At 42.0% G+C, this 18,138-nt stretch overlaps 1 protein-coding gene across 2 annotated transcripts in view; it reads left to right on the top strand.

Moving 5' to 3' along the window:
* Window positions 1–18,138, top strand: part of LIMA1 (LIM domain and actin binding 1) — a 41,684-nt gene that overhangs the window by 7,717 nt on the left and 15,829 nt on the right. Inside the window, exons 2-6 of one of the 2 annotated variants that reach the window (XM_073318478.1) lie at window positions 531–582; window positions 1,613–1,750; window positions 5,674–5,719; window positions 8,103–8,561; window positions 17,194–17,302. In XM_073318478.1, the coding sequence (XP_073174579.1) occupies window positions 1,632–1,750; window positions 5,674–5,719; window positions 8,103–8,561; window positions 17,194–17,302 (733 nt within the window). In that variant the 5' untranslated portion in view covers window positions 531–582; window positions 1,613–1,631. Of the gene's footprint in view, window positions 1–516; window positions 583–1,612; window positions 1,751–5,673; window positions 5,720–8,102; window positions 8,562–17,193; window positions 17,303–18,138 lie in introns of both variants that reach the window. The other variant, XM_073318479.1, reaches the window with a different exon arrangement.

Here is an 18,138-nt window from a genome sequence, read left to right as displayed (position 1 = left end):
AAAACTTCCTATGCAAACTCTAGTTTTGGCACTGGTTTGTCAATATGTGCTGTCTTGGATAGTACAATAGTCTTGTCCTTTCAGAACTTGTGCCAGTGAAATTCAAATGGGCTGTTCTGAAGAACCCTGTCCTTGGTGTAGACACATCCATGGATGGTTCCTGGTACGCAGTGGTTACCATCTCTGGTACCTGAAGTTGGAAAAAGTTAGACTGTATTGACTTGTCCACCTACAGATTTTTAAGAGTTGTGCTCCAACTGCATCAGGAGTGTAGCCTGAAAGGATTGATCTGAAATCTGTCTAATGGTAGTGCAGCCTGGATTTGGTGTGCTGGCAAAGTGTTTGCTTCCAAACCAGGAAGTAATCATGAGTGCATCGTATCATAAAATAGGTTATCATCCTTATACACATTTTTCCCTATTCTGGGTCCTTTTTTGCATAGGTTAGAAAAATGTCCCTAGAGAAGTATGCTAGTTCTCTGCCTTTCGCTGTGGTGACACTGTCAAATTTTCTTAGTGCTTCCATTTCAGGTGTGATTTTTACTCCGAGTGGATCTGTATTCTGAGGACTCGTCAGCATCTAGTAAGTAAATCTTTTTTTTACTTGTGAATAGAGCAAATTAAATACAGGAAACTGAAAAAATATCAGTCTAGGTCGCATTTGTTTACTGTAACACTAAGGATCCCTCTCTCAATTTATGCTCCCATATCTTATGGGAGCAATCTTCAGACATGTGTGAAGAGATGTTACCTTAAAAACAGTGTCACCTTGCAGTGTCTCTGGCGTGATCAACTGATATTCTGCTCCCCAATATCACAGAAAGGAGGAACAAGCAACATGCCCATTAGGAGCCAAATCATTTGTGGCGTTATCATGGGGCCCTCAAAACTGTTCTAAAAAAATAATAATAATAATAATAATTGGATATGCGTAAATTCTGGTTTTGCTTTCTGACAGCTTCCACACTAAAGAGCTGTTCAAAACCATGTCCCAGTTTACAGCAGTATAGTATGTTTAAAGCCATTCCTCTAGGTAACTGAGAGCTGTTGTAATATCAAGTCTGCAGTCCTGTCCATGAGCAGAGGACTTGTTCCAACTCACAAAGGAAGCGGCTGCTGCATTAAATCTGAAGACCATGACAATAAATGAGCAATGTTTGCATAGGAATTACATCCTCTTAGGTTTCATAACTCTAACCTTCTTATATAAATGCCTGAAGGTTTGTTTTAGAAGCCAGATTGGGTAAGGGCAGGCAGGGCTTCCTGGAGCTTTTCGTGCCATGGAGCCTATGGATCTGAATTGTGGGGGGTCTCCTGTTAGCGCTCTCTTCACTCTGAGCTTGTCTTCTCTTCCCATTCTGTTGCAATGGTCAGTGTTTTTACCAGTAAAATAGATTATAAAGTTCCTTGAATATGATTTTTAATCTAGAGCTATTGATTTAATTTTTTTATCCACTTGAACCAAGGAGCCTGCAGTGACTGTTACTTGGCAACAATTATATGAAACATGCTTGTAGTGCCCAAATAAAGACTGACAATTTGTAGCCACTCAGTCCAAATCCTTTTTGGATCACTATTTCATATTGATTTCTGCTTTGCTTTGTTTTTCATAGATATTTCTGCTTTCACAAGATGGAGCCATCTCCATTTAACAGAAGACAATGGACTTCACACTCTTTGAGAATCACTGCCAAAGAGCTTTCTCTAGTCAACAAGAATAAGTCATCAGCTCTCCTTGAGAGATTCTCCAAGTAAGTGCTGTGAGGCTTTAGTTGAAAAACAGGTGTGTAGCCTAGCAGCTGACACCTTCCAAGCTGATGGTGGCCATTCCCCGTCTGCACTGCTTACCTTTTTAAAATTCAGTTAAACCCCATCCTCTGTGCAATAAAATACTCATAGAATGTGCTTCAGGCAATTAGCAAATCCTGATGCATTAGCCATAGAACTACAATACCCCTTTCCGGCTGCCATTGTGAGCACTAGCACCCCCTCCTGCTGGAAGAGAAGGTGCAACCTTGACGGTTGATTCATGATATTCTATTAGGCATCCATAGTTAGGGCTTAGTAGCTACCACCCATGGATTTACTCTTTCATCAGAAACCGATCTTTGCATCCTTTGTATGAGATGAAAAGTTCACCAGTCCTACACTTCCTGCAAGGCATGGTGGCGAGCAGGATCTCCTCTCACAACTACAGCATAATTCCAGTTTGAAGCCCGGTACTGACAGTTGCCAATGATGGATTTCCTGATAGGAAACCCAAGGGGTTAAAAGGGCTAGTCTAGAAACAGTATTTTAACAAAGGGTTCTTCACAGATCTCCCCCTTAGCCTGTGGTAATCTTTGTTTACTGGGGGAGTGCTCACTTGCAGAGAGGCAAGATAGACTGTGGAATCTTAGATTGGTTTCCCATTCAAACAATAACGCTTTATTGTAACCAAGAAAGAAGGCAGCCCCACTCAGCAAACGCTTACATTAAGTGTGCTTGCTGGAAATGCATGTCATTGGTACTTGAGAAATGTACACACCACAGGTGGGACCTTCAGTGTAAATTGGGCACCTAACTCCCTTAGTCTGCTTTGAAAATCCCAGACTATTTTAATAATATAGGCTGGTATCAACTTCTGTAACTGGTAATGGGATGTGTGGAAGCCTCTCATGAGAGGCTGCTCCTCTGAATTATTTTTTAAATAACTGATCTCTAGTCCATTCCTGGAACATGCTATTTTGTTCTTTAGAAGTGTTGAGCGCAAGGAAGAAAATGCTTGTTATGTCCGTCGTCAGTGATTCAGTTGCCTCTAACTGTGATTTTGAAATTGAGCCTGGTCAATTTGCTAAACTTTAATAATCCTTTAAAATGGCATTTACTGGAGTAATTCACCGCACTATACTTTAACCAAGCAGGGCTTCCCTACCCTCATGAAAGCAATGGCAGGGCTATTTGGAAAAGGACACTTCAGTTACCACTGGGTTCACCAATCTTGAAATCCACATCAGGAAACCTAATCCTACTACAGCTCTTTCAGCTAAATCTACTGCTTTTAAAACCATTTTTATATCCCAAAATACCATGCAAACTGCCTGGCTCTTCTCAACTTGTGTTTAAGTTTGTGACTAACTATTAGTGAAATTGAGGGGCTGTTAGTGCAGACTTAAACCATGCATTGTGCAGACTCCTTTCCGATACTGGCACAATACCTCAGTCCCTGCCTTTAACATCCATGTCTTTCCAGGCTGCCGCCTTCTTCAGTCTTCTGATATTTTTTCCAATGCAGCTCACTCTTTGCCTATAATGCCCTTGCTATTCCATTGTTGGGTCTCATGCACAACTCTGCCTGAGAACCTTGTTCCACCCATGCAGTTGCCCTGCCATTTACAGTCCTGGGCTTATCCAGCAATAGTAGTCAGTTGTACAAAAATGGAGAGATTTCTCATAGAGTAGGATGAGATCACCATGTTAATTGTTGCAAGTGGCCAATCAGGATTTGAGCAAAAGCTTTCAAAATGTGCAAAACTAATACATAAATCCAATATGCTAGAACCTCACCATCTCGTCTTACCTTGTAGGCTACAACTGTAGTGCACGCCTTTGAACAGCAGAGACCCAAACTTGTTACCAGACACGCTGAAATCAGTACTTTGCTTCAGTGATGGATACTCTTTGGGTATCGCTAGTGTTCAGGGGTTGTGATGGGCAAAAGAATCGGCAAAGAAATGAGACAGACGAGACAAATTTACTCTCCTAGAAATTAAACACTAAATTTGGGGAATATAAATGTCCCCCTCCCCCAATGAGCTGCTATTGATAGAGTAGGTCCAAATTCTGCAATGCTACCGGTGGCTGCAGCTCCCCTGACTCCAGTGAAGTTACACTCAGATATGCAGAGCTGATAATCTTTGCCCATGTTTCCATAAACTGATCACATTCCTTATTTTGAAAAATCAGTTAAGTCTTGGCTCTGCACAAGCCTGAGCTCCTGGTTACACAAATGTATTTCTGCCACATGCTCCATTGTCATGAAAGTTAGCTACCTGGGGCTGTCTGTCTTTCCCAGAGTCAGGTGTTTGCAGTGGCTTTTACTCTGCACGCACTTCATTTCAGCAGCCAAATAAAATAGCCTTCGGGCACCAGCCTAACTGTTCTCTGCCACTCTTTCTGTCCCCAACTGAGCTGTTTGTTGGCCTTTTATCTGACGATCAGGTGATCTGCTGATGATCACCCGATGCTTGACATCCAGTCAGTCACCTGGGATGCATCTAATCAGTCAGAGGTGGGGGCTAAGCCAGCTCCTTTAAAGGGCCACCCTACCCTCTGACATATCTTCAGTCTGTTTTCTCCAGTACATCTTTGTGTGTCTATCCAGGAAGAGGCAGAGCAACAAGGGACTCGCCCCGTTAGTTGCTCACTTCAGTTCCGTGCCTTGCCATGAAGGAACGGTGTTGGGAAGACAAACTTGGAAGCTTTGTAGCACAGTACATCCCAGATCCTCAAAGGCTTGGACCAGCGTAACTACATCCATCAAGCGCAGGCGTTTGTGTGGTTTTCTTCTGTCCTGCAGAATGGAAGTTGCTTATGCAGTTTATGGGGTGGGAGAGCAGCACAGGCTTTCTGCTTCTTTAGACTAACAAAGGAGAGGGAGGGAGAAACCTCCCATGCAAGATGCACAAATCCAGCACACAGGGTAACAAATGGCCTGATACAAAAATCAGTGATAGTGTACAAATATAGGTGGGGTGGTAAGATTTTCTTCTAGTGGATTAGGCCACCAGATAAGGTTTAGTCATGGGGTAGCACCAGCAGATATTTGAAGAGCTGTGAGTTTATAATGTCCTTTCAAATCTGCTAATATGTCACTAACTGGCCTTAACTTGGTGACAATTTGGCTTTAAAATTAAACCTCCGAACAGTTTTGTGATTTAACTTTTTAAAAACCCTCATATGACATGTTGAGAGGCTAGAGAATAATAAGGATGATATATGCAATCTGTTCTTAGGTTACTTAAGCATCTTTCAGCATCAGGCCCCAAGCAGGCAAGAGAGACCTAAGTGGTGTGTTTGATTCCAGTGATATGATGACATGGATGTGACTGCAAGACAGCTGGAGTTGTAAGGCTCCTGAATGGTACACTGGGGAATTCAGAGGCAGAATATAAATGTACCCAAATAGGAAACAGGCTACCATCCGTTGCTTCTGAAAAGTAGAACTTTAATGACCATAAATAAAGTTGTCGCTACAATGTTTTGGTGGGAAAACGTAGGGCTTTTTTACAGTTTATTTGGGCTCTCTTTTAGTCTTTGCAACCAACTGAACAAGGTCTTCCACGATCTCTTGGCTTTGGTTCTATCTGTCCAGGGTAATGAAGTGTGGGGTGGATGCTGGGTTTTTTAATGACTTTAAAATACCTTATTTGTCTGTAAGAGTTGTATTGCTCAAAAGAACCTGTCCCTGTACCTTGTTCATACACTTTTTTGTGTCTCTTACCACTTTTTCCATGACAACCAACCAGCCATACCGATAAGTGTTTGAGATCTCCATTTTTTTGTTCATGAGGTCTGGAATGCATGTAATAGCCTTGTTGCAGGGTGAATGTGCTCCCACCAAAGTATTTGGAACTTTGTAATGCAGTTAAATCTTTTTTTTAATTTCCTCTCCCCTCCCCCACTTTCCCAAAAGGTATCAGAAAGCAGCTGAAGAAGCTACTGCAGAGAAAAAAAGAAATGTAAGTATTTATGATCCTTCTGGAATGAGAAGCATTATGTAAATTAGGATGACTAGCTATGTTACACCTTTCCAGAGACTGCTGCTCTTGAGGGAAGCTAAACAACCCATATGTGCTCTGTGGCTTTTTTGTACCTTGTGTTTGCAAGAAAACTTGGCTCAGATGCAGTGTTTGCCTTTTTTCACTAAGGGCTTGCTTTTGGCCTGTCTTCTTGCACTGGGTTGACTGAAGCACAAGGAAGTCAAGTGACTTGCCCCAGGTCACACATTGAATCATTGGTTCAGTCCTAAGTAGAAGCCAAGATGCAGCTGGCTCTGAGTCCTCTGTTCTAATCACAAAACATGAATGGCCACCTCTGTTCTGAGCTGTAGGCAGTGGTATGGTTTCTATTCTTGTTTGCTCATTTCTTATCTATACTTTGAAGCTTAAAGGGATGCTGTCAGCTTCCAATAGTTCTAATTTGTTATCTTCCTTTCTAACCGCAGAATCCATTTAGGGGACCCTTCTCTGAAGTAGATTTTAAATCATTTGGACTTGCCTTGGGAGAGGAGAGAGCACCATTCTGTTTGGCTCTATTACAGTTTCACTTCCTCCCACTGCTCTGGGATCAGGGGACTCTAGTGAGTGAGAATGCACTAAAATGGCAAGTCTGCATTTACAAGCAGAATCTCTGCTTATTCTTCATTTAAAATGTACAGGGTTAACTACCGTGTCCAGAAGGAATGAGCAATTCCCTCTCTGAGCATGCTTCCTCAGTCATAGGTGAGCAATTTGATAGCACACTTAGTAAGCATTGCATGGCTTTTCTCTGGGTCACTGTAGCCAGGGAAAGAGAGACCAGGCAGGAGCCTGTTCAGTGCTCCTTCATTCCCATCCTGTCAGGTCTCAGTAAGTCTTTGGATGATCATGTAGGACAATAATTCTTGGTTAAAACATTTATATTTAAACCTATTTATAGGAGCAAGTTGTGGGGTGCTTTGTGGGAAGTCCTCTCTCAGCATGAATAGGGAAGAATGCCAGCTCACTACTGGAAGCCATTGCATCACTTGTATGGGCAGGGCAAAGCAGAGCCTAAGCACAGAATGACTCATGGTATGAGGCATGCCAGAACTCCATATGCAGCAGTGCACCTGGGATTCAAGGAAACTCTAGCTGCAGGAACTTCAGTGTCTAATTCTGTTCTGAAAACCCTTCATGTGGGGGACCTTTTTTACCTCTTTAATACACTGTGCCATTTTTCCCTACAACTTTGCTACTTGCTTTAAATACAGCGAGCAAATAAACTGATCTTTTCCTGAAGCTTAGGTGAATTCTAGTCAGTTTGTAAAGAAGCATTCAGAATGTGACTAGAAGAGTAATGGGGTGAGAGATTTAAATCCCAATATAGCTGCTAATCCTGTTTAATTCCCTAAAGCCTTGCAGACCTGTTCTACTTGCAGTTAGTTTCACTTGTGGTAGGATCCATAAAGAGCAGACCACAAAAACGCAGCGCTGGCAGGTGTTAGATGTGAATTTGCTAAATGCAGGGTTCTGTTGTTCGTATGTGGGGTAGTCACGGTTGAGCAGAAGTAGTCTGACGGTACTTGAATCTGAGGGGCAGTATTGCTGTGGGTCACTACCAGCTAACCCAGAATACGTTCTGTTGGCTCATGGCGGTGGTGTGGCAATGCTTGTAGGACATAACTTATGTGCATGAGTATGTGCCATTCAGGGATCACAATGTTACCTTCAGTAGAAGAATTAGATATTCCAGTGTATGATCAGATTTTATAAATGGATGCAGAAGAATTGTAATGTTTAATTTGTATTGGGTGGTCTAAAATACAGTGTTTAGAGCCCTCTTGGCACTGAAATGCTGCCACTAACTGAAAGTGAAATGCATAAATCCCAAGTAATAGTGGTTTCTGAAAGATCATCTTTAGTTCTTGGAATAGATAGTTAATTGTTCTCCCTGCTTCCCTTAGAGCAGATGGAAACATTGCAACGTTTGGCATAGCACCCCTCCACATGTGGCTGCTTTTCCCATTGTTAACATAAGTCTCTCAGTCTAAAGTCCGCTAGTATTGCTTCTGTTAGATTTCCTTAGTGTGTGGATTCAAGCCTTTTGTGTCTTATTTAACTCTCATTAGACCTGATTCCCTTTTTTTCCTTATAAGGCCATCCTGTTTGATCACTTCCTGCTTCGGCTCCTAGCTTTTCTCTTCTCCCCCCTCCCCTATCCTAGATGCTTTCTCCATGTGGCACAGTTGTAACTATTCACAGCTGTCTGAAAGAGCAGCAGGCTAAGATCAGCACTGAGTCTTTGCTTCCTTTTGTACAGAAAAGAAGTGCTTTAATGCTTCATCAGGCAGTTTGACTGGCATTAACTTCTTGTTGTTTTTAGAACACAGAAAATCTTCCTCCTCATTTGAAAAGGGGGACTCTGAGTGTGTTAAAGAAGAAGTGGGAGAATCCAATATTGGGAACACAGTCTGGGACGGAAACGCTACAAAGCAACTGTACTGAGGTTAGGCAGAAGGTCGCCAGCCCCAGTGTTGGAGTAGAAACCAACACTGCTTCTGAAGCAGAAACTGACCAAATATCAAGGGTCTATATTAGATCTCAACTCCGATCGCCTTCTGGAGCCTTTGGCCAATTGAAATATCCAAGTGTTGACAGCAAGGAGTCTAAGATCCACTCATTGGAGAGTGATAAAATGGAAAATTGTGTAAGAGAATCCAGACAAGTAGGCAAACCTGAGGCCAGTGAAAACCCGGACTCATCAGGGAAGATAGAGAAATATAGCATCCCACTAAACAAACTAAAGATGATGTTTGAGAAGGGCGAAGCAACTCAAACAAAGGTAAGGATTGTATAACTTCAGACCTTAAGAGGCTAAAAATTAACTGCCTCCTGGGCATCTGAAAACTCTCTGCAGGGGGTGGTTCAGAGCTATTAACTGTACAAATGGCAGTTTTGTTTTATTACTGAAGCTGAAAAATGTATCTTGAAGTGATTGGTGCTAAAGAGCTGAACACTCTATGGATGTCGCTGACTCTCCATGTATGCAATCTTGTAACTGTGTTGGTCCTAGGATATTAGAGAGACAAGATGGGTGAGGTAATATCTTTATTTTATTTTATTTTTTTATGATTGGACCAACTTCTGTTGCTGAGAGAGACAAGTTTTTGAGCTTACACAGGACTTCAAAGCTTGTCTCACCAACAGAAGTTGGGCCAATAAAATATATTACCTCGACTCACCGACTCTGTTTCAGAGTAGCAGCCGTGTTAGTCTGTATCCGCAAAAAGAAAAGGAGTACTTGTGGCACCTTAGAGACTAACCAATTTATCTGAGCATAAGCTTTTGTGAGCTACAGCATCCGATGAAGTGAGCTGTAGCTCACAAAAGCTTATGCTCAAATTGGTTAGTCTCTAAGGTGCCACAAGTACTCCTTTTCTTTTTGCAACTCTGCGTTGCAGTTCTACAATAGTAGTGAATTCTTCTTTTAACATGTTAATCTAGGATGGATAGATTATTTCTCTCATTTTTGGTTGGATCCAATTGAAAATACAGAATGGACTGGTATTTGAGTAAATTTTTTTTTTTTTTTTTTGGAGCAAGGTGGGGCTGACTGCTTCTTAATTTCTCCTGTGGGCACTGAGCAGTGAGTCATTTAAATGTTAGTTGTAAAAAAAAAAACTATTAAGCTCCCTTTGTGAATAGCTTAACACCCGCTGCTGTGGGACAGGAAGGTCTGCCAAAGCTACAAGAAAAGTCTAAGGGCTTACTGTATAGTGTACTGAGCTGAAACTCCATCTCTTTTTTGCTATCCTCTCATCTGTGTATCTTAATAAATGTTTCCTATTAGAGAAAATCCTCTCTCAGGGAAAATAGCTAGACGAGCTCACGCCTTTGCGAGTTTTGACTTGCAAACGCACAGGGCTTGCATTTTCCTACAATTGCTCATGAAATTTGATCCTGCATGTGGACTGCAATTTTGTCCCCAGGGAGAATTGCTTAACTAGAAAATGAGTTGCATATGCCAGTGACTTACAACAGAGTCCTGGGGCCTTGATGCTGGTGGATTCTCCAGTTTTCCCATAATTCCTTATATTTCTGGCTTTCTTTTACTCCGGATGGTTTTATTAGATCATTCAGTAAAACAAAGAAAAATCTTGGACAGGGAAGATATTTACTTTAGATATTAAATAAATGAGGGTCTTGGGGGACAGAATCTTTGGGTTAGGCTGAATATAGGCATTAAAAACGGTTTCTCACAGTAACTGTTTAAATCTGAGTTCTTAGTCTTCATTAATGTTTTTAAGAGCTGCCTTTGCTATTGACTCCATCCGTACGGTGCTAATTACAAGTTTCAGAGTGGCAGCCATGTTAGTCTGTATTCGCAGAAAGAAATGAAGTACTTGTGGCACCTTAGAGATTAACCAATTTATTTGAGCATGAGCTTTCGTGAGCTACAGCTCACGTCATCGATGAAGTGAGCTGTAGCTCACGAAAGCTTATGCTCAAATAAATTGGTTAGTCTCTAAGGTGCCACAAGTACTCCTTTTCTTTTTGCTAATTACAAGGAGCAGTAGCAAGGTGTGACTTTGGAGATTTCTTCTCAGGAATTCAATCTCGGGGGCACAAGTTCCCAGAGCACATGAAAACTCCACAGGAAAGTACCAGTTTTCCAGGCAAACTTGAGTAACTGTATCTGAGCATGGGGGGAAGGAAGTGTTTTTGAGCTGACCAAACTACTCATCTTCAACAACTGGAATTGGTAACTGTATGTCATAGATAAGTTATTTGAAATACTGTCACAGCAAGTCCTGAAACTTTGAGGGATTCTTCCCTTAAATTCCAACTCTGCCCACGCAGAATTCATTTTGCACATGCCTTTTTTTCCCCTCAATCCAACTTATCAAGTAAAATGCCTACGTTTTTTAAAATGAAGAGGAAAGGCCTTTGTTGCAACTAAAAAGCACTACTGTAAGTTTTCTGGCCCTGGAAATTTTAAGGGGTATGAGGGTGATAATATGCAGATTGTCATGCAGCATAGGAATATACTTTAGTTGCATTCAAGTAGGGAACAACTGGAGAAGCAGCACAAGTCTAGGTAGTTACAAAGTGCAATGTGCTGAGTTCTGTAATTCAACATGGATAGCTCCTAAATTGATGCTTCTGACTGTCTCTGCCCCTTATGTCCTCACCTGCATCTGTTTGTAGAAACAAAACTATCCCGACTCTCAAAACAACCAAAAAATGGCTGGATTAAATTTTGCCCAGGGATGCCGCACTACCTGTACGAGCCCAGTTCTTCTTTTCTATTCAGATTTTGATCCAGCTTCTGAATCTCAGAAGCAAGACAAATTTTTATTGCATCTTTGGGAAGAAAGTACTTCTAAGCACATCAGTAGCAGCCTGCTGAAGAGGGTGTGGGACTCAATGATGCCTGAAGCAAAAGACCAGCTTTCCTTTATTACTTATTGGTTCTAAAGTCTCAAGTCTTTGGCAGTTTCAAAGATACTTCAGAGTGTCCCAGTGACTCACATCAAATAAGGCACACAAGCGCAAGTAGTAGAAGAAAGTCACGGGGAGCATAACCTAAAACATCCCATCTAAGCATTAAGATACGATTGTCCCTTTCTATTGTTTTGAGGCAGGAACTTGTTCTTTTTGACACTGTTAATCTACTATGCAGTGACTTTTATTCTTATGGTGCTATATAAATTAGGCATGGTTTGCCTAAAGCAAGATGAGTTGTTTGGCAAAAGACCAAATGGAATGGCAGCGCTGCACTTACAGAATCTTTCACCCAAGAACCTGGGGCTTCCCAGAGATTGGTGGGTTTTTTGTGTTTTTGGGGGGTTTTTGCATACTCCATTTTACAGATGGGGAAACTGAGGTGCAGCAAAGTATAGTACTTTGCCCAAGGTGTCACAGCGAGTTTGTGGCAAGTGCCTTACAGAATCGGATCATTAGCTAATCAGTTAGGTATCTTCCCTCCAAGTAGTCAATACTTGATCCTTCAGGTGAAGGTATTCCTCCCCAGTCCTTCCTCCCTCCCCCCCAAATGCATATGTACAGTTGTTGGGGAGGGCTGAGGAGGTGATTGGCTTGAGACTTTAGTACACTTGTTATGTTGCTGCATAGCTACAGTCATGACATGGTCTACTTCCAGTATTTGAGTCTGATTTCCTGCTGCAGTGAATTCCAGTTTGACAATATACTGAGTAAAGTGGTATTTCCCTCTATTCTAAACTTACTGCCCTATAACTAGGTTTCAGAGTAACAGCCGTATTAGTCTGTATTCGCAAAAAGAAAAGGAGTACTTGTGGCACCTTAGAGACTAACCAATTTATTTGAGCATAAGCTTTCGTGAGCTACAGCTCACTTCATCGGATGCATACTGTGGAAACTGCAGAAGATCTTTTTATACACAAAGCATGAAAAAATACCTTCCCCCACCCCACTCTCCTGTTGGTAATAGCTTATCTAAAGTGATCACTCTCCTTACAATGTGTATGATAATCAAGTTGGGCCATTTCCAGCACAAATCCAGGTTTTCTCTCACCCCACCCCCCCACACAAACCCACTCTCCTGTTGGTAATCTACTACCCAAGATCCATAAACCTGGAAATCCTGGGCACCCCATCTCAGGCATTGGCACCCTGACAGCAGGATTGTCTGGCTATGTAGACTCCCTCCTCAGGCCCTACGCTACCAGCACTCCCAGCTACCTTCGAGACACCACTTACTTCCTGAGGAAACTACAATCCATCGGTGATCTTCCTGATAACACCATCCTGGCCACTATGGATGTAGAAGCCCCCTACACCAACATTCCACACAAAAATGGACTACAAGCCGTCAAGAACACTATCCCCGATAATGTCACGGCTAACCTGGTGGCTGAACTTTGTGACTTTGTCCTTACCCATAACTATTTCACATTTGGGGACAATGTATACCTTCAGATCAGCGGCACTGCTATGGGTACCCGCATGGCCCCACAGTATGCCAACATTTTTATGGCTGATTTAGAACAACGCTTCCTCAGCTCTCGTCCCCTAAAGCCCCTACTCTACTTGTGCTACATTGATGACCTCTTCATCATCTGGACCCATAGAAAAGAAGCCCTTGAGGAATTCCACCATGATTTCAACAATTTCCATCCCACCATCAACCTCAGCCTGGTCCAGTCCACACAAGAGATCCACTTCCTGGACACTACAGTGCTAATAAATGATGGTCACATAAACACCACCCTATACCGGAAACTTACTGACCGCTATTCCTACCTACATGCCTCCAGCTTTCACCCTGACCATACCACACGATCCATCGTCTACAGCCAAGCTCTGCGATACAACCGCATTTGCTCCAACCCCTCAGATAGAGACAAACATCTACAAGATCTCTATCAAACATTCTTACAACTACAATACCCACCTGCAGAAGTGAAAAAACAGACTGATAGAGCCAGAAGAGTACCCAGAAGTCACCTACTACAGGACAGGCCTAACAAAGAAAATAACAGAACGCCACTAGCCATCACCTTCAGCCCCCAACTAAAACCCCTCCAACGCATTAAGGATCTACAACCTATCCTGAAGGATGACCCAACACTCTCTCAAATCTTGGGAGACAGGCCAGTCCTTGCCTACAGACAGCCCCCCAACCTGAAGCAAATACTCACCAGCAACCACATACCGCACAACAGAACCACTAACCCAGGAACCTATCTTTGCAACAAAGCCCGTTGCCAACTGTGCCCACATATCTATTCAGGGGACACCATCACAGGGCCTAATAACATCAGCCACGCTATCAGAGGCTCGTTCACCTGCACGTCCACCAATGTGATATATGCCATCATGTGCCAGCAATGCCCCTCTGCCATGTACATTGGTCAAACTGCACAGTCTCTACATAAAAGAATAAATGGACACAAATCAGATGTCAAGAACTATAACATTCATAAACCAGTCGAAGAACACTTCAATCTCTCTGGTCATGCGATTACAGACATGAAAGTTGCAATATTACAACAAAAAAACTTCAAATCCAGGCTCCAGCGAGAGACTGCTGAATTGGAATTCATTTGCAAATTGGATACAATTAACTTAGGCTTGACTAGAGACTGGGAGTGGCTAAGTCATTATGCAAGGTAACCTATTTCCCCTTGTTTTTTCCTACCCCTCCCCCCCTTAGATAAGCTATTACCAACAGAAGAGTGGGCTTGTGTGTGTGTGTGGTGGGGGGGAGGGGGAGAGAACCTGGATTTGTGTTGGAAATGGCCCAACTTGATTATCATACACATTGTAAGGAGAAAAAAAGGGAGTACTTGTGGCACCTTAGAGACTAACCGATTTATTTGAGCATAAGCTTTCGTGAGCTACAGCTCACTTCATCAAGTGAGCTGTAGCTTACGAAAGCTTATGCTCAAATAAATTGGTTAGTCTCTAAGGTGCCACAAGTACTCCTTTTCTTTTTGCCCTATAACTAGTGTCCATTTGTTCTCATGATGGCATAAGATGAACAAAAGAAAGGACTATACCTCTCAAACTTTGAATCCCTCAACTCCCTGCTAACCAGAACCATAGTTTCTTTAGCACATGTCTCTAGATTGTAAGCTCCTTGTGGACTGTGACCAGGTTTTGCTCTGGTTGATAGGATAGCCAGTACAGTGTGCTTTCATGCATAATGGAATGAATTACAGCACTTGGGAGTATTTTGCCCAATCTGTTTTCAAAGCATCATGAAAGAATATTACCTTAAGTTTCAGGAAACCTTAGTTTTTTATTTTATTTCTGTTGATGTGTTTAGTCTACATAATCTGAGTGAAGATTTCAGGGCAAGTTTGTTCAAATCAGTTCCAGTCTGCTGGCAGGAAGGAGGATGGGGGATGTGGGGAGGAGAGAGAGGAGGAGGAAACTACTCCTTAAGGAACTCAAGCAAGCTTCTAGATGTATGCATCTCTGTTTTTAGAAAGGATTGTTTGTCATCTAAATGAGAATGGAATCCAGATACTCACAAGATTTAGTTATGTAGCTGAGAGCTTCTGGTTTAAGAGAGAACTACTATTCTTTCGTATTTCCAGATGCATTTACCTGACCAATTAAACTTTCTTCCTGGGTCATACTGTGCTGTTGTAAGAACTTGTTTGTTCCACCTTCCTTTCTGCCAACCACACCCAGTATAAAGAAGCATGAACTTTGTGTTTAACATTGCAAACTAGATGTCAAATATGTCTCCAGATTTATGCTAGTAGGATCTTTCAATGGGCTAATGCATCTGAAGTTCACCTTCTCCCTTACCACCGCCCCTTAGTACTGTTCCATTAGCAGCACTCTCCTGAAAATCTCAGCCTAAAATACTGTTTCATCTACTGGGAGAAAAGAGAAACTGTTGTCTGTACTTTAATCCCAAACTGTAGGGTTTCAAGCACTTCAGAGTGTTGGCTCTGTGGTGGTGGAACTCAACAGGAACGTGCAAGCAAATCTTGGAGATGACTGAGGAGTCTGCAAATTCCTAGAAGAGCGTAGGCTACACTTGGGTGCATCTATCAATACCTTCACCAGAAGGAAAAGATTTGTGTCAATAAAATGCTTTTCCAGTAAGAAACATTACCAGTTTCCTAAACTATAGAAATATAAAATTTCTAAACTTGCTAATGGAAAACAAGGGATTTTTCCAACTGCGTTTTCCTTTCCTGGTGAAGTTCCTGTTCTATGTGCTAAAGAAGCCTGATTTTTCACAGGGATTATCTTACAGTACAGCTCTAAGTATAAAACTGGAATTTCTATCAGTTTGGTGACCAGCAAAATGAGACTTGTTGGAAGCAGGAAAAGAAATGTGTGGTCGGAGTGTCTTGCCAAATCCCCGCCCCCGCACCCCCTCAATTTCCAGTGGGCTCTGAGACTTAACTCTTCCTGGGGAGAAGAGAGCTCTCATCACCTCATGCTGTTTTTATAGGTTGACTTTCAGCTGTGAAAACATCCAATTTTGGTGTAGGCAAACTAAACTGTGCACACGACAGAGCATTTAGAAGAGCTGTTGAAACTTATTTCTATAATCGTTAGATTTTTTTATTGTGCACTAAAAAGTTGTATAGGGAGCCATTTGAGGGTTGATTGGAGCAAATATGTATCAAATCTGAAGGAACTGACCAGAACATCTGTGTTTGCTGCTAGTACAAAACACCCTGGCATAAGAATGGCCATACTGGGTCAGATCGATGGTCCATCTAGCTCAGTATCTGTCTTCTAACAGTGGTCAATGTTGGATGCTTCAGAATGAACAAGGCAGTAAGTAATTGAGTGATCCATCTTGTCATCCTATCCCAGCGTCTGGCAGTCAGGCTTTGGGACAGCCAGAGCATGGGGTTGCATCCTTGACCATCTTGGCTAATTGTCATTGATGGACCTATCCTCCAGGAACTTTTTTTTTTTTTAACCCAGTTATAGTTTTGGCCTTCACAACATCCCGTGGCAGTGAGTTTCACAGGCCAACACTGAGTTGTGTGACTAAGTACTTCCTTTTGTTTGTCTTAAACCTGTTGCCTATTAATTTCATTGGGTGACCCTTGCTTCTTGTGTTATGTGAAAGGGTAAATAACACTTCCTTATTCGCTTTCTCCACACCATTCAGGATTTTTATAGACCTCTCTCCTATCCCCCCTTAGTCGTCTCTTTTTTTAAACTGAAAAGTCCCAGACTTTTTAATCTCTCTTCAAATGGGACTTGTTCCATACCCCTCATCATTTTTTTTTTTGTTGCCCTTCTCTGCACCTTTTCCAATTCTAATAACTTTTTTGAGACGGAGCGACCAGATCTGCACATGGTATTCAAGGTGTGGGTGTACCGTGGATTTATATAGCGGCGTTACATCCAGCGTCACAACCATGTGGTTGGTGGTTTATTCTGGAGATCTGAGGCTATTTCTGTCTAGCACCATCCTATTGAAGTGTCAGCCTGACTACCAGACCTAATTTGGGGGTCAGTCTGACTCTGATAGGTTGTACTTATTGACTGCTATCAAATGTAACTGTAGTCATAAGCTAAAGTTTTTGTTCTCCTTTGTAGTTACTGAATGGTAATGCTGATGTATTGGTATCTTAACACCTATTTCTCTCTTAATTTCATATCTTGATGAAACGATTGTTACTGAGCTTGTAAACTGTTAATTTATAAACTGGTATGAGTGCTTATATATCTCCTTCCCTGGACATCTAGCTTGTAGGATATGTTGTGGATATCTAACATGTGGCATTCTAGTTGTCTTTCACAATCAAAAGGCATCTGTGGATATGTCTGGAGAGGTAGGTATCCTGTGACCAAACTTGATATTGCTTAAATAGGACGTCATGTGCTAGATTTGTTTAGTCCAGTAAAGGAGATTTGCTAGAGACACCTATGCATCTTAAAGGATTATGCACAACAATCTCTGCCTTGTCCAAACACCTCATAGGTGGGTTTTTGTCTTACAGATTTTTCGGGACCAGAGTAGGACTGCAGGTAGCAGGAGAATCTCTGAAAACAGCTTCTCTTCAGAGGACCTTGACATCTGCTCTGGAGAGAGGAGCCATAATGCTTCAGGTTGATTAGTCTTGAGCCATTTGGGCCTGTGCATTAAAACAACTCCCTTTTGTGCATGTAACAGGAGGGGAATAATGTCTGACAGAGGAAGGAGACAGAATGCCTTCCATCTGAGGCTCAAGGCAGTGTGGCCCTTGAGCACAGGACTGGGACTAAAAGGAGCTGGGTTCTTATTCCCTACTCCGCCACTCTCCTGCTGGGTGACCTTGGGCAAGTTGCAAGACTGTAAAATGGAAATAATGATACTGACCTCCTTTGTAAAGTGCTTTGACGTCTACTGATAAGTGCTAGATAAGAACTAGGAATTATTGATGATGATATTTATCAAGACTAATAAACTAAGATTTTTTTTTAACGTAATATCCTTGCACCCTGTATCTTTCTCTGGGATCCTACAGAGAAACTGAGGCATGGGAGAAAAAACTTCATAGCAGAGCTAATAGAAGCCATATCTCTTGATTCCTAGTCCCATTTTCTATTAGATGGTACTTTTTATTTTCTACGAGAAGAAGCAGCTTAATTTAGAAACCAGAGAAATAAACACTCTTGTCCCTAATTCCCTGCCTGCCAGTATTTCCCTTGTGACCCAGTAGTGTGAAATTCTTCATGTTGCTTTAAATCCCTCCAAAATTTATACACCTGCTATGGAATTCTTGACTGATGAGCACTACCTTGTTGTACAGGTATCTTCAAACAGCTTTTGTTAGAACAATAGCTTTAAATGCAACACCTATGTTTCCAGCCTATGGCTAGCATTGAACTTTACTTCCTAATGCTGTAAACAATACCCTTATCTGAGCCAGGCTAGAGAGCAATGAAAGGTACCAATTCTTACC

The sequence above is a fragment of the Lepidochelys kempii genome, chromosome 20 (genome assembly GCF_965140265.1).
Source record: "Lepidochelys kempii isolate rLepKem1 chromosome 20, rLepKem1.hap2, whole genome shotgun sequence".
NCBI classification, from domain to species: Eukaryota; Metazoa; Chordata; order Testudines; family Cheloniidae; genus Lepidochelys; species Lepidochelys kempii.
The sequence above is the reverse complement of the archived record's forward strand: the minus strand, read 5'-3'. Positions and strand labels throughout refer to the sequence as shown.